At 38.5% G+C, this 17,474-nt stretch overlaps 1 protein-coding gene across 1 annotated transcript in view; it reads right to left on the minus strand.

Annotated features, from left to right (window-relative positions):
* The window catches only part of LOC109433586 (protein expanded), a 46,020-nt gene that overhangs the window by 21,141 nt on the left and 7,405 nt on the right, over nt 1-17,474 (minus strand). Inside the window, exons 2-3 of the mRNA XM_019710019.3 lie at nt 4,021-4,155; nt 3,302-3,447 (exon numbers count right to left, since the gene is read on the minus strand). Of these exons, the coding sequence (XP_019565564.2) occupies nt 3,302-3,447; nt 4,021-4,112 (238 nt within the window). The 5' untranslated portion in view covers nt 4,113-4,155. The remainder of the gene's footprint in view (nt 1-3,301; nt 3,448-4,020; nt 4,156-17,474) is intronic.

The following is a 17,474-nucleotide window of genomic DNA, read 5'->3' on the forward strand; positions in this document are numbered from 1 at the left end:
AACTCCTAGAAAAGTAGGTTGACTAAGGGTATTATCGGCAGGTTTGTTCTCTTCGTCATGATTTTTTTTGTGGACCAAATTGCCTAGAATTTGGGTATATAACTCAGTTTAGTTGGAAAGGATTTGAGGCTAACTATGAGTTCAACAAAAAACCTCCCTATAGAAGAGAACAAATTCTATGATTTGGAACTACTGTAGATGTTGTTCTGGTTATGATTAGTTGGCGATTGAGTCATCAAATGGATTGAAACGATGATTAAATTTTCATCCAACATTTCGCTTCTTCAGGGACTCAATTTGTATTGCTTTTTTCATCGTTTAACAAATCTGACTAGACTAGACAAAAAACGAAACAAATTATGTCCCTGAAGATGCTTCCATACGAAGCGAAACATTGGATGAAAATTTAATCATCGTTTTCAATCCATTTGATGGCTGAATCGCCAACTAATCATAACCTGAAGAGAACAAAACAAATACGTTACTTCCCCTATCTATAGGAAGAGATTTTTTTTGAGGGAATTTTCCGAGAGATTATAGCAAAAGTACCTAGAGCTCTCCGAAGAAAAAATAAAGGGGGTTGTAGAGAAATTCCAGAAACAACTCCAGTAGTTATATCTATTGGAGCTTCTGGGGGCATATTTGCAGGCACTCCGGGAATAATATCTGCAGGAATCACTGTGCAGACACTCAGTTTTGGGAGAATTTGTAGAAAAAAAAAAAACTCCTGGAGGAGCTCCTGCTGGAACTGTTAGAGCAATGAAAGAAATTCTAAAGCCACTGCTGGAGCAATTGCTGATGGAACTCCTTCAGGAACTCCTAAACGGTTCTGGGTCATTTGGCCGAACGCCATTTGGCCGAAAGGGTCATTTTTCCGAATGCCATTTGGCTGAATGCCGTTTGGCCGAAAGACGACTTAAGGCGAAACTGGAAGCATTTCCTCACTTTTTGGTTTTTGATTTTTTATTAAATAACGAAGCAATATTTTCAAAATCGGTTTTCGTGCACATGTAGAGTATGGATCAGGGTATCTTCTGAATTTTTTACGCGGTAGAAAATATTTTTCCTTTTTGCAGAAACCATTTTTGAACAAAATTTCACTAAAAAATGGTTTCTGCAAAAACGAAAAACATTTTCTATCGCGTAAAAAATTCAGAAGATACCCTGATCCATAATCTACATGTGCACGAAAACCGATTTTGAAAATATTGCTTCGTTATTTAATAAAAAATCAAAAACCAAAAAAATGAGGAAATGCTTCCAGTTTCGCCTTAAGTGACCCCGCATCAGTATAACTCGAACGAACAACCTATGATTTGAGGAAGGAAAAATCTTTGATAAAATATTGGCAGTTTCAACGCCAACAAAACCCTGAATGTCAAAATTAGAAAGAATTGCCTATGATTTAAAGAAGGAAATATTTCTGATGATCATATTGGTAGTTAGACTTTCAAAAACTTCCTCTGAATTCTTTTTGATCAGAATTTGGCCAAACGGCATTCGGCCAAACGATCTATTCGGCCAGATGGCATTCGGCCAAATGGCGTTCGGCCAAACGACATTCGGCCAAACGGCATTCGGCCAAATGACCGGACACCCTCCTAAACAAAACTCCCTCAATAATTTTTCTAACAATTTGTAAAGGAACATCTAGAAGAATATCTGCAGAAACTCCAAGAGGATTCCTGCACGAACTTCTACAAAAATCCTGAAGGATGTCTTGGAAGATTTCCTGCAAGAGTTCAACGAATTTTTTCAAGAATTTTTGTGTAATTCAAAGCGTGCAATTTCCAAAATAAAAAAAAAGTTTTGGGAAAACAGAGAAGCAATTGCGCGTGCTTCTGTTACATAGGCTATGATGATGATGATGATGATGATGATTAAATATACCCACCACCAGCGCAAGGATTACCTATGGCTGCAGAATCATTCCGGAAGGGAATTATCTAGCTGATGGTTTGTTGTAGCAGGGTGAGTTAAAATCGCTGAATTCCTTCGGTAGTCAACATAAAGTTGCTAGCTCATGACAAAAGACTGGCTACTCCACGTACTTAAGACCGGTCATCAGTTCAAATAACCCCCTTAGGCTACCCCTCCATGTGTGTGTAAGCCCCGTAATATTAAATGTCAATTGTACAATAATATAATAAAATAACAATGAAAAGAAAAATTAGATAGATCTTACCAAATTTGTCTCTTGAAGACATAAAATCTTATTCCTCAAGCCAGAACACCTCAAAATCACCGCACCACTTCAGAACGTCTCATAAACGCAGAATTCATTGAGGGCAATCCATCATCCACACTGAAAAACGACGACGCACACAACAAAATCAAACCAACGCGACGACAGCAGCGGAATTCTTTATTACACTAACGAACCTAACCTCAAAATGACTGACAATTCACAGGTCATTTAGACAGATGTAACATGAGCATGAAAAGGACGGCAACAAGATCGATAAAGTAGAATACAGTATCCGTCTTTTTCGTGCATGAGTGTGGCCTGTCAAAATGACCTCAGAAATGTCAAACATTTTCATGGCCAGCTTTGTAGGTGCAATGAAGAATATGAAAAATCACCACCACTTCCAAAATTTAAAATTTTCGTGCTTCTGTTACATAGGCTATTGAAAAATAAACTCAAAGTTTGCTGACGAAATGGGAATTTGAATGTGTATTGCGATTGAATTGTATTGTTTCTCTGAGAAGGTCGCCGTAAATGCTATCATTTGCAGGACTCATTAAAATGGAAAGAGTTGTTTAGATATCAAATCTCAAAAGTTGTTCCCAGCATCGCTCGTGCCGTTGTTGTTGCCCAGTTCGTCAAAAATTCAAATCGATTCACCCCCGGGTTTGACCCCGATTGGCTCAATAGACTTCAACGCCGCGCCAGACAACGAACTTGCACGATCCCCGCGCTTTTTTTTACGTAACCCACCTACCCAGCCCAACCGCATCAAAAGCAGCACAACAACAGCAACAACACCATCAGCAGAAAATCACTTTCCAAACGACGAAACGATCGAAAGCACGACGACCACCGGTCGGTCGTTTGTAACCATTTGACCCGACCCGGCCCATTTGGGAGAGTTGACGCCGCCGTTCGAAAACTCGAAAACCGTGTGTGTTGCACACGCGCGCTGATCTTTTGGTTGGACAAAACGGCGACGTTTCGGCAGCAGCAGCAGCTCCAGCAACAGCAATAAACCTCCGAAAATGAGACGATGTTGCACCACATCTCGTGTGGTTTCTCCGTTTTCAAAAAAAAAAAAAAATAACAAGGGAAAAAGAGACTTACCTATCAGCACGGCTAGGCCGAATAGTTCGGTGTCCAGCATGCCCTGTTTGGAGAAGTGATGGCATGTTTGTGCGTATACTTCGCGGACGCGACTTTTTGCTTCGACTAGGAAGTAGAGTGTACGTGGCTGTGGTGTTCCTAATAATCTGTGGAATGCGAACCGCCGTCACACCAGAGGCGTTCCACGGGTTGGGTTTTCGTTGTGGTGAAGGGTGGCGATGGCAGCAGCCGAAGCAGCAGGAGGGCAGCAATGGGGAGAAAAAGATGTCAGGAAAAGAATAACAAATTAGTTCAGATTTCGGGGAGTTGTGATTTATGATGAATGTGGCACGACTAAAAATGGGGTCAGAGATATTAATCACTGTGGTGGCGGGTGGGAGGATGGTGTTGGCTGTGATGAAGGGAGTGTTTCCGTGGGTTGGAACCAATGGGTCAAATTTTGAATGCGTTTGATGATGGATGCGGGACGGAGGCCATTTGTCAGATCGAACACTTTTGTAAAACGAATGTGATACGGTTGAGTTAGAAAAATGAGGGTACACGGATGCCAATCGTTGATGTCTAAAATCACTTATGGTATCATCATTCAAAACATCCCACATAGCAAGCCATAAACGTTCATACCCTACCACAACCGTCCATTTTTGCGTTCACCACTCAATCTTAGACAGTAGGAAGGTAATGACAATCACAAAAAAAATCCCGCCAATCATACTTACTTTAAAGCTAGAAATCTGGTACCCGGAGGCAGAGGGCGGGACGGTGGTGCGCAAACCTCGAGGGGTGCGCTGACAGTGCACAAAGCTCGCATGCTGCATCGTTACCAGCTGCAACTAACTTTTACGAAAGATTTCCTGCAATTAGAGAGACAGAGAGAAAAACAGAGACGAAGAGTCAGCGAAACCGTCAGGAACGAAATTGTTTTGCGCGGAATCAATTTTTAATGCTTTCGATGTTGTTTGCATGGGGAGCAGCAACAGCAGCCGGTTCGGCTTGTCCGGAGCAATTTTTGGCCCTTTCAAAAATTATAACAATGTTAATTCTGAGCTGAATCGCACCGTGCCGCGGTGCGGTGGTCAGTCCAGTCAGACAGAGTGTGCGGAGATTTTCCGGTGCTGACTGCCTGGTGGTGGCGTGCATTGCTGATGAACACTGTGAACACTGATGGCATGCCATCTCCACCAGAAGCAGCAGAAACATCCACGTATTGCAGAGAAGGACGATAAATTCGGTAGTAATTCGGAGCTGATGATTTTCTTCGTAATTCAGGAGAGCACGAAATTGGAAAACCGCTGACTGTATAATTATCCTTTCGCTCGGTTGCTGTTGCTGTGGTTTCTGATGTTTTATGCAGTTTTTTTAGATCGTCTGAAGGAATACAGGAATGCTTCCGATATGGCGTTTTATTTGACTCTAATGGCCCCACATTTCAGGATCCTTCACAAAATTTAACATTGCAAATAAAAATCGACACAAACATCTTATTTTACCTTATAGTTTATAATTTTTTTCATACCAACTTTTAATTTAGGGGGGAGTGGGCCTGATTTTGGGGCACATGACTATCACGTCAAGTATCTGGGATCGAATTCCACTCCCGACAAACTCAAAAAATGTGAATTTTGCGGAAGGGAAGTAAAGCATGGTTTCCAAGATAAACTAGCCTAGGGCTAACAATTTGTTGATACAGATAAAAAAATCGGACTGGCGGAGACTAAGGAAACTTACACGTGGGGAGAAGCGACCCCTTGTGTTTTCTTTAAATCTAAAACAGTTTTTTTATCTACTTTATTTTTCCAACATCTTTCAAAGGAATGTTCAAGCTTGAAGTGCTCTAAATTATCTAACAAATTTTAATTAATTTTTAAGAGCTGTTCGTTTATTTTAGTTCTTCAGATATCTTTTCAAAAGCTCCGGGAAATAAAAAAAAAACTTGTGGGAAATCAGCCAAATGGTATGTTTAATATTATTTAGTACACAAAACATCATCGCTCGGATATAATACACATTTAAATTATATTATATATGGAAGCTTCTAATTTCTCTGAGTTTTTAAATATTCAATGAAAAGATGATGACTCTACTTAATAACCTTACGATTTGTTCAAATGAAACTCCAGAATTGATAAATAATTTTCATACCCGAGCAAAGTTGAATAACTACACAAAAAATATATATGTAGCACTCGCTCCAGAACTCACTTAACCCTAGAACAGTCGCGTCTTTGACCACCTTCAACGACACCATACATGTATACAAAGAGCGTGCATATTTCATGGTGCGTGTACTCAGTACACGATGCGACCGCTCTCGAGTTAATAATTTTGACATCTTTTGTATCACTTTGATAATTCAACATGAAACAAATATTTGTATTTTTTTTATAAGATAACACAGTATGATATCCGTCTATTACGAACCTTTAAACTCGGGCATTAAGTCGCAATGTTTTAGAGAATGTTTTCCTAAATTTCTTTAGGAAAATGTGGTTGGGTTCTTGAGACCTTGAAGCATGGCAATGTATGGAATTGGTGACAAAATTGCAGAAGAAATTTAAGAATAAATCTTCATAGTTCTTGTCGAAAGTCATAATGGTTAAAAAAAGACAATAAATTCTTCCGAGATTCCCGTCAAAAAGTAAACCGCCCCTTCAAGTGATTCCATTTCCATTTTTTTCTCAAAAAGAAAAAAAAATTAACTTTCCAAAAACATTAAAATGAATTAGTTTTACGTGAAGGTTCTTGCAGAAGTACCGTGTAAAATTTTTAAAGTGTGCCTGGAATTTCACAATAAATCCAGTCACAAATTCTATTGATTCCTTTGAAACTGCTAGATTAGTTAACACATTTTAAAATTTCAGCTTGGAATACACTGTAAGTTTTCCATTCTTTCGGAATCCTTCTCTAAAAGATAGTTTCACCATTCCGTCAGAAGTCGAATGCTTTAATTCCATAAAATAAATTTCACAGAAATTATACAGCAACGAATTTGAAAACGAATAAGATTACATTAAGGCCCCTGGGTCCTCATATTTGTAAATCCAGGAGCTGGCGCTCAAGTGGCACAATCAGAAGGCCGGCTTAAGAGCTACGTTTTCTCCCATTTGGGTCATTTGTGCCAAATGGTACAAAAGAAAATGACCATTCTGAGAGGATGCTAACTGCTTTTTCTATGTTACGTAAAAAAAGGCTGAAAGAACAAAAGACTACAACTCGAAATGCTGAAAATATCATAAGGCTGAAGTCACAATAGGCTGAAAGAAATGATAATTCAACGCGGTCAATTCAAAAATAGGCATTCTCAAGATTATTTTAAGTCCATAGTATGTTTTATTGATTTGCTTAGATTACTAATCTGAGAAGCGGGCTTTGTTCTAGTTGAGACTTTACGCCGAGAAGGAGAGGATTTGGAATTTTGGTATACATCATCATTCTCTTAACTAAACCGCAACTTATAACGCATTTCATGCGTTTATGTTATTTCAGCCTTTTGTCAGGCTTTAGTGAATCCAGCCTTTTGTGCATTCAGCTTTTTTGTAGTTCAGCCTTATGTTAGAATCCCGAAGAGATTATTGTTTTTATTACTTTATTATAGAGATTCTCAGCCCTAGGCTGGTTCATCTCTTCTCCCGAAGAAAATTCAAAAGAGCTACGGTACGTACAAAAAGCTGAAACACGTAACGCTTAACTCTTCAGGACGCGCGCTGTTGTAAAAAGTACAACACTCCCAAAAAATTTCGCTCGTCGTATACACTGCGAGCGCTGTGCAGTTTCGGTTGCTTGATGGCGCGCGTCCTGGAAGGTTAAATAACAGAAGGCTGAATAACAAAAGGCCCTGTAGCTGCCGGCTAAGAATAGCACTACGGACCATCTGTTCCGGGGGTAAAAGTCCACCAAACAGCTAACCCTAATCCAAGGTGTCAGGCGACCCGTGCTGATGAATGAATTTTTGAGGGGTTTAAAACATGATCGATCTTTAACGGAGCCCGTAGCGTGGATAGATCACCTTTTTGGGTTGGGTTGCGGTGAAAGATCTTCCAAGCCAAACCCTAGGCTTACTGCATCCAACTATGGAACAGCCTATTTAAAAACTTTGGTCCTTATTACACTTCATACCTTGGTAAAAGTTATAGGTCTCGGTTTGGTTCTGGCCGAGATGGATCTTGAGTCAAAAAAAAAAATGGATTAGTAATCCTAATCTTTTATTCGGTATTCACTGGTTTGAAGCAGTAGGGACTAGGGTTCCGATGCATGGTCAATATCGGTATCATTTCTTGACTTTTTCGTTAAGGGATTCGATTTTGACTGAAAAAGGAGCGTGTTGAAAGCGGAACCTATCATTCAGAATCTTTCCTTGCGATTGAGTTGAAAATGACTGCTGTAACAAAACCGAATGCTTTATAACTTCTCAATGATGATAAAGTAATACGACATGCACTATACAAAGGACACGGGGTATACCACAATAGATCAAATATTGGTCGCAATGGTTATGCCACGAACAGAGAAAAAAAAACAAAAGCCTGAAACTCAAAAGGCTATAAATATCAAATGGCTGAAATCACAAAAGGCTGAAATGATAAATCTACTATTTTTCTATTCAAAAGCAGAACGATTCTCCTAAGATCAGTCACATAATTATAACAACATGTCTCAAAAGAAGAGAAAAGCTCTGATAATATTATTGATCTTTTTGCAAAATAACCATTGGCAAAGGAAGCTCTCTGTTAATGACTATAAAAGTGATAATAAAATGGTAAGATGAGAAGCAGGTTTTTTTCTAGTTTGGACATTACGCCAAGAAGGTATACATAATTGTACAACATAAAGCCCATTATTATAACTCATTCCATGCTCTTATAAACATTCAGCATTTTGTGATTTCAGCCATATGTGCCAATTCATAGATTCAGCCTTTCGTGATCAGCTTGAAATGGAAATGTGAAAAAGTTATCAAATATTTTCAATTGGATGTTGGCCATTTAAAAACAAACAGATCTATGCCTTCATTAGCTAATAAGCTTCAGAAACAAGTAGGAGGATGAGCAATCAAATTTACTACTGAGAGTTAAAACAACGATTCAGCAGCGCCAGCGCATAAGGCAATTATTAGATTTGGTTTTTAAGGGCAAGGTATCTGGAGTACATAGTTCCAATTTTCTCGAGCCCAAATCTAGAGAACCGTATCTGACTGAAAATGTAACTTGATGCTTGCTTCGGCACAGTAAACATTGATTTACATTTTCAGACAGATCCGTTTTATGGTTCTCTAGATTTTTGCTCGAGAAAAGTTGAGCTGTGTACTCCTAATACCTTGTTTTTAATACGTAAATGCAGTGCAAACTTGAATTAAATCGATTGTTATAGTCACTCATTATTTTCATACCAACAAAATGATTGTTTTAAGCAGTTTTGAGCAACAAATACATCCACTGAATCATTTTTGCTCTTCACACTCACCGCACAGAGATCCAATTTTGAGAAAAGCTGGCAGAAACTCAATTTTTGAATATGTTTTTAATGGGATACAGTGTATCCCAATTTTTGAATATGTTTTAATGGGATACAGTGTATTGAGCATTCATCCACATACAAACAGACGTATCACTTGGAACAAAATGCGATAAAAATCATCGTCACGCAAACATAATCGCCCAATGCTAACTATGCTGTGGTACGCAAACCCACTGAGTAGATGGCGGTAGTGAGCAAACGTCAAACAGGAGCAAAAGCGATGCGAGCGCCATAAGAGCGATTTGCGAACTACGGAATATTTGAATAATCCGTTAACGATGGGAAGTGAGTAGAGTAAGACGTCTGTTTGTCTATGATTTATCTATCAGGAATGCTGACTGGCCTTTAAAAAAATTGAAATAGGGTAATTCGCCAATTGTTGAACGGTTAGTACTGGCATTTTGGTTTTCGTTCGTTTTTCCGTGCATAATTCCACTTTAGTTGAAAAATATCCAGTGAACGTCTAGATCTACTCATCCCTTATACTGCCCATTGAATTTGTATTCCCTTAAATTCCATTTTCTAAGAGAAAATAGAAGATTTGTATGGAAAGTCTGTAACCCAAATGTTGAACGCTTCCTTAAGCTAGCTCCTCCTAATGTTGGACGGTTCTCGCCAATTGTTGAACGGTTGAAGCTTGTTCGTAATTGATGACGTACAACCCGACATCAACCTATCATTCACTTGTTTTTATTTTGGCCGCCAAACCCAACATAGACCCAACAGTTATACGATGTGAGTCCAACAGTGGTCCAACATTTGATAAAATTTGACCCGACTTTGACCCGACATCCGATATTTTTTCACTCTGGCGGTTTTTTTCCGGGTTTTTCGTGTTTTTTGCCCAGCTAGTCCGAGCTAGTGACAATTTATTTAAATGACAAGGAATCACTCATTTGAAGAGAGCTCTAGTGGACGTTTTAAACATGACTAGATGCAAAAATGGCTGAAAGGATTAGATTAGAAGCGAAAACGACATAAGAAAAGTATGCCTTTAAAAGTCCCTGAAACACTTCTGGAAACCCATGGGACCCACTCAACTCCCAAGAACACTCGTGGAACTACCCTGAAATCCCTTGAAAACATGTGGGTTGCTCCTGAACCTCCTGGAACGCCTTGAAATACTCCTGGAACCCCTTTAACACTCTCAATTCCTCTTGAACAACTCTGGAATGCCCTTGAAACCCATTGAAAACCACTGGTATCTTTCTGAAGCCCACTGGAACACCCCTAGAACATCCTTGGAACGCCCTTGAAACCCCATGAAATGCACGGTTAGGTAAAGTGAAAAAAAATTCTAGCAGTCATGCTAAGGTAATGCCAGTGTTCAACAATTGGATCATGGATGCATAATGATAGTGTGATAAGAACAATATTTTTTTCAAATTAAATTACAATGAAAATGTGATTTTAAACAATGTTAAACTGTTAAGGACATCCTTCCAGTTCTTGTGACTATGGTGTGCCTTTGATATGTGTGGTTGATTTGCCCGAAAAGCTTATTTCGTAACAGCAATTTCTTAACATTAATCTTAAGAATTGTGTAGTTTTCGTGTCATCAGCGGTACTAAATTTACAATCAATTTTTTTGACATAAAATATGTTTAATTTTGTAAATTAATTAGAGCAATATCGTGACCCACATGTATATGCATCCACATCATACGTTTACGTTGGATGAAAATTACTTAAGTAAGATTTATAATAAAAAATTCAGAAACTGTTCAACATTTGGGTAGTGTTCAACAATTAGCGAATTACCCTATTGATTTTGTATCTTGTTACTAATGGAAAAAGTACTGAATTTTTAATTAAGAATGCAAACAAGTTCAACCACTACAAAAGCCTGTTAATATAAGTAAAAAAAATGCTTTCAAAAGTTTATTTGTCAGTTCTTCTGTATTTCAGACATCTGCAATGGAGCAAGAGATCAAAATGACACTTTTGGCTTCATTTTGGTCATTAGTAAGAGAAATTCTTACATTTCGACTTTAAAGTGTCTTACAAATCGCTCCTCGCTACTCCCCGCGGGGATATTCAGTTAAAACACCTCAAATGTTCACTTCTATCATCTTGGCTGCCATTTTTTTTTGATAAACTAAATCATAAGTTATAACAACATAAAATTACCCATCATACTATGTACTTCAATAACTGTGCAGCAAATTGGGAAATTTTAGAGGTGTTTCAAGGATGTTAGAGGAGCATTTCAAAGGGCCCTAGACTCGTTTTAGGGAGCTTCAGAAAGATTCAATGGCAGTTTGGGAGACGTTTCAAGAGTTTTCAAAGGGTTTTATGGAGTGACTAAAGAAAACCCATAGGGGTTTTAGGGTTTTCAAGTGGACTTGAAGTGGTTTCAGTAGAAACAAAAACAGCCAAAAAAACGCCTCTGAAAGGGCAGTGAACCTCCTTGAAACGCACGTGGAACTATCTGGAACGCCGATGAGATTCCCTGAAATCATTCCCCTTACTCCCCCTGAAAATTCCGAGTAATCTATTTCTAACCAATTAGAAACTCCATAGAGCCCTTTTGAAGGTCCCTGATTCCTCCCAAAACATCCCTAAAGGCCCCTGAAGTGTGATAGGCTGAAACACATAAGCTTTCTAGGTTTAATCACCGCATGACTTTATCATAATTGAATTTTATTGGCTTTTCTCGGTGAACTTAATACTACTCAAAGAAGGAGGGAGTAACGAAAGTAATGAAAGAAACGGTGGATAGAATCGCAAGTGTGCGACGAGAGAAATTGAATAGAAGTTGAAAATTAACAGAGGGCCATAATTGAACAACACAATCACAACGTGGTTGTGATCTGTTAAATGTTGTTCGGCTTTGCTTTCGGTTCGTTGTGATTGTGTTGTTCAATTATGGCCCTCTGTTAATTTTCAACTTCTATTCAATTTCTCTCGTCGCACACTTGCGATTCTATCCACCGTTTCTTTCATTACTTTCGTTACTCCCTCCTTCTTTGAGTAGTATTAAGTTCACCGAGAAAAGCCAATAAAATTCAATTATGATGAAACACATAAGACTGAAATTAGAAAAGGCCAAATAACAAAAGGCTGAAATATTATTTCGTCTATTTTTCAAACGCCGTCAATTTAAAAGCAGCTGTTCTTAAGATCATTTCGACTCCACCAAGATAGAAAGGCCAGCGGGAGAAGAACCCAAGCAACACACATGTTATAATATAGTTACGACAGCGCAAGTTTTGGTTGTATAGAAGTAAATTCGACGTAATTTTAACATTGTGTTGAAATAACGTAAAATAAACATCTACACAACCAAAACTTGCGCTGTCATAACTTTTATATAACATGTGTGTTGCTTGGGGAAGCGCGGTATTCTAAATATATTGTGATTACTAAATCAAAATATGCTTGCAAAGTGAACTGCACTGAAAAACAACTTCAAGCAATGATCATCGACTTCGTAGCCAAGGTATCCTTAGGCCGATTTACTGAAATTTCTGCCTTAAAAAGCAATAAAATCCCCTTCAATGTACTCAGCTATTTATGAATAAGAATTGCCCAATTTATTCATGCATAACATTCTTTTATGAATGAATTCCATATTTATAAGCAACACTAAAAATAACGTCAAAGGCCATCCTATGTGATGCAGGAGATTTGACATTTATTCAGGACTTTTTCCTAGGAGTCCTGACTCCGCCATTTTTTCAGATCATGTTTTTCAGAGGTTTTGCTTAAATCTATTACAGGAAATTACTCAGTATCGTAATCGGGGATTTTCTCGAATATGCAAGAATTTCTTTAAACATATTGTCAATAATCCCTTTATAGTTTTGTATAATACATATTTACAAATGCAAAATCCAATAAAATCTTGATGAATCTGTCTCAGTATGTAACGTTCAATGTGTTTAGATATTAAATCAGACATTTTAGAGAATAGTCTCTTGACCGTTCTATCAGAATCCCCTCCATTACTCTTTCATTATTTAGGTAAAGTTTTGGATGTAGCAATCAGGAGTTTCACCTGATATTCCTGTTAAAATTAAAAAAAAAAAAATGCGATAGTAAGCTTTCTTCTCAAATAAGTCCTTGGAAAGCTACACCGAGAATTCCTTTTCGAATTTTATCGATTTTAAAAACCACTTTTTCAAGATATTTAATGTATTATTTCTAATTCATCGTAAACTAGTGGTATTTCTGCCGGAATGCCATAGATTATCTACGTATGAACTATTCCAAAGATTATATCGTAAGTGCACTTTCAGGATTTGCCAACAATGCGTAAACATGTTCAGAGATTGATTTCACAACTCAATTTTGAAAACATCAAGTCATGAACTCTGACTAAAAATATCTGCAGAAGGTTTTCCAAATATTTTGAAACATTATATTTCGACAAAATATAATTAATATTTTTTAGACAGGTATCGAATACCGGTGTTATTTAATTTTGGATTTGCTAACTTGTAATAAGCTTGGTTCAAGAAGATATGATATGCTGGTTCTGTTTTGAATAAAAGTTGTGCGCTGAAAATCATAAGTAGGTGCAAAAGTCGGTCATTGTGATGAACATTTTGAAATTCTAACAATCTTGTCATTAAAATACACTTTTTTGAATCAATGGGCCTTTCTACGGAAATCATACTTATTGAAGCGATATTTCGGGTATTTCAACATACACAATCCGATGGAAGTCTGTAACCTCAAACGGGAATCACGGCAGCCAGCCATGGGTCTTCATCCTCGTCGTTGCGTTGCGTTGTCGTTATCATCTTCTTCCTTGCCCATCAGGACCGATCGAAGGAAACCTCATTTCATCTGGCGCATTTTCAGGCCTCGGATTGGACGGATGTGGACGCGTCCGAAGATTCGGGAATCGTACGCTCACGTTCAGATCATTTATTACGATGTGTTTTTTTTCCTCTTTGGCGCGCAGTTTTTGCTCCTTTTTGGTCAGCCAGTAGTAGCAGCACCGGTCTCCAGTCAGTGGAGGGAATCGGTATCAAATGCGGAATTGCCAGCGAATGTGCGTAACTTAAAGTTGATTTGATAATGAACATCACTGTTCAATCATCAGCAAAAATAAGTTTCAAAATACGTGCTCTTTAAACTGTGTCAATCAGCTCTTAGAGTTTGTAATTGAAAGTTTGAAATGCAGTAGATTAGGAACACAAGTTATTACATAACCACAGCAATTCAAGGACCGTTGAATGTGCAGCAATTCAGCAAAACAACTATGAGAATTACTGAGTTTGATTGTTGGAACGGCTTAGGTTCATTGTGCAATGGATGTTCGAGGACATAGAGTATATCCATGCCTACCGCTACCAGTACACACACATATACAAAAGGATCTGTAGACAAAAAAGGGTCTCAGTTGCTTCAAGACTATGGTCTAGTCATTTAACAAATGCTTTCAGCAATGAAAGCAGTCAGCAATAGGAATAGCAGAATTATTAGCAAAATTTTACTGAATTTTAGCACAACGTTGCGTACAATTTGTAGGGTGATTTGTGTATATTCAATTGAGATATCAAAGTATCGCATAAAATATTGATATCAGTAAGTTCAAACGTACAAATCAGACATCCACATCCAAAAGGGCGTCTTACATCCCGATCTCCTCTTCAAAGCCGAGAGCAAACTTGACGCGGAGCCTGCAGAGATCGTTGGGATGCTGGCTGGCTGCTGTTGCTGGTTGTAGTTTTCTTGATCTTCATTTCTGTCATGAAGGAGCACACGAAGGCAATCCACGGCGGACAGAGCTGAACCATAGCAAGAGGACAGGCACATAAAAAAAAGACTCGAGCTATACCTACATACAGCAAACCCAACCACAGAGCTCGAGAAGAGAGAACAGATGGTGAGTTGTGAAAAGAGGTTTTTACATCCCTTCGGGTTATAAACCAAAGGAATGTGGATCCGTTTTTTTTGTCTTCTTCGCGCTTCGCCTTCTGGTCGTTGTGGCTTAAGTTGCGTTGTTGTTGGCTTATTTTCATCTTATGCCTACTTCATTCCAGAAAACCGCGCGTTGAGCTGCTGCTCGCTTGCTGGAGGAGAGTTGAAGTTCGCGTGTTAGCATCGAGCATGCTGATGCTGGCGGAGTGAGCTGTTGTGGTTTTTCAAGAGCGAAAACCCAACCAAAGCACACTGACTGTCTGTAGAGGTCTGTTGTATGTAGTGGCCGATGCTCTGTGGCTGACGGCTGGTGCTGGTTGCGTTCGAGAATGGGGTGAAGGATGGATTCGAGCGGGTTTCCGCGTTTAGTGATCTTGAAAGGTGATTTGGAGATGGAATGCGACGGATTTTTTATTTTTCGAGGTAGAATGGGAACAGTATCAAGATGGGAGCGGCGGCGTGGCAAGTGTTCGTTTTCGACTTGAAGTTTCGTAGTCGTTTTTTGTACTAGGGAATGACTGGTGGAGTATTAGATTTGTAGTTATAAGCTGAATTTTTGTGTGGCGAGATGATAAATTCTACATTTTCGCTCTGAAATGATGCAAAAATCGTGGGTGTTATGCTATCGTGCCTAATTTACTGCTGTTTGAGAAAAAACTCATGTTCACCGTGTTTCTGTATTCTCCATTTCTTGCCTCTTCAACACAGTGAGTCAAAGTTATGATAAAACGATAAGACATCAAAATACCCACGTTAATTGCACCATTTCATTGGAGAAAATCATGTCACAATACAAAAATCTAGCTTATTACTACTAATTTAGTATTTCCCCAGGAAAGTCCAATCGTAAAAACTCAAGCATCTTAGAACAAACTGTGGATGAAAGTGAATAGAAGAAGTATTATGAGAAGCCATTTCTTCTGTTCTCTGTAGCTTATTTGGTTGGAGTTCAGTCAGAGTAGACTACGCGATTTCTCGGGCAGGTAAAAATAAGCTGAGGAATACGTTAAACCTAAACTTTTCGACGTTATTGTGATGCAGATATGCCGTGACATAAAAGATAATTGTATTTCTGAAAATAATACCAGAGATTTGAAATTTCAAGTGCTTACAGGACATTTTCTCGAAATCATTGAAAAACAGATGGTCCGGTCTGGCTTGACGCCGACCATTTGTTTGTCCACTAAAATGTAAAAGATATGTTTTGCTTTATTTCAGTCTTATATTCTGAAGGAACTACAGAAAGCTATAACACTCATGCCTGGAATTTATTACCCGAAATAATTTATTGAAATCACCAAAGTTCAGTTAAGTTTTTGAACAAAACGCTTTTATCTGTAACCCAAGCAACACACATGATTACAAAACTGTGACGGCAGCGTATGTAAGGGTTGCCCAGTAAGTCACAGTGACTTTTGTGCAACCCTTACATACGCTGCCGTCACAGTTTTGTAACCATGTGTGCTACTTGGGAACTTGATCTACAAAGTATCCGAGTTGCACTGACAGCTTTGAAAGTTTATCTGATTTTAGATCGAAGATCTTAAAACTTTACAACTGCGGGAAGGCGTTTGCTTTTCAGCTTAGCGTTCTTTAGATGCTGCCGCAGCTATTCTCGGTGAATCTCGATTTAGTTTTCAAATTAAAAAAATACATGTTTATTTCCAGAAGAGCAACACTTTTGGAGCCGGTTTATAATATTTCAACAATTTTAAATCATTATATTGATACATAAAATAAGTTTCACATACTTATTTGTATAACATTTTTTGACACCTGCCCTAGTGCCTCATAGCTCAACAACTCGTCCGGTATGAAGCCCGCCGAGGAATGAAAAAACTCTTGGGTACCAAACATACCAAAATTTGAATTTTGATCCAGCTTTACATGCTGAATCAGTATCTGCACATTTAAGTTGTTCTGGTGGAAAGCACAAAAATATTGTTCACCCAAGGAATTCAAAGCAATCCTGGACTATCTAGGACACACTCAGATCAGCTAGGATACTCCACTCGAATGTAATAACTTCATGGTCGTGCGGCTAGTGTTACCATAGATTTAGCCACATCGTGTTGAGAAGCGTGGGTTTGTTTCCGGGTGCAGCTCTCAAGAAAAGTTTTGGCTGCGACAGCAATGGATCCTGCCCTGTCAACAAATTGATTCACATAACTCTGCTACAACTGTGCTAAGTAAACTCTTATCTGTTCAAAACACATTCTATATGCACCAAATATGCTCTATTCGCACACATTTGGAGGCCATATAGGGTGACAAAGGGTATTATCGGCAGGTTTGTTCTCTTCGTCAAGGGGGCTTTTTGTGGGCCGAAATGCCTGAAATTTGGGCACGTAACTCAGCCTGGTTGGGAAGGATTTGAGGCCAACTTTGAGATCAACAGGTTTCATAAAACCCCCCATGACGAAGAGAACAAAACTGCCGAAAATACGTAAGTTCCCCTACGTACATTTATAGAAAACCACTTTGGCAAATTCATTTTGCATGTAATAACGGGTGGTCACTAAATAACGGGAATGCTTTGAATGTGCTCTTAAAAATATATGATCTTTAAAAATGGCAATCTGAATTTAACTATCATAAAGGTTTAACAATGTACGTCCATGGAAAATATAAAATTTAAGAAAGTTGAACGTAATAATTTGTACAATATTTTTTTGCAGTGATGTTGGAGCAACTGCTTTGTACGACTTTTCAGAGTTTACTTTCACGCATTTTCTGCGTCTGTGAAATCGTTGGTCAAAATAAATGGTTTCTCAGCTACCTTTAG

Source organism: Aedes albopictus, unplaced genomic scaffold (genome assembly GCF_035046485.1).
Source record: "Aedes albopictus strain Foshan unplaced genomic scaffold, AalbF5 HiC_scaffold_35, whole genome shotgun sequence".
Classification (NCBI taxonomy): domain Eukaryota; kingdom Metazoa; phylum Arthropoda; class Insecta; order Diptera; family Culicidae; genus Aedes; species Aedes albopictus.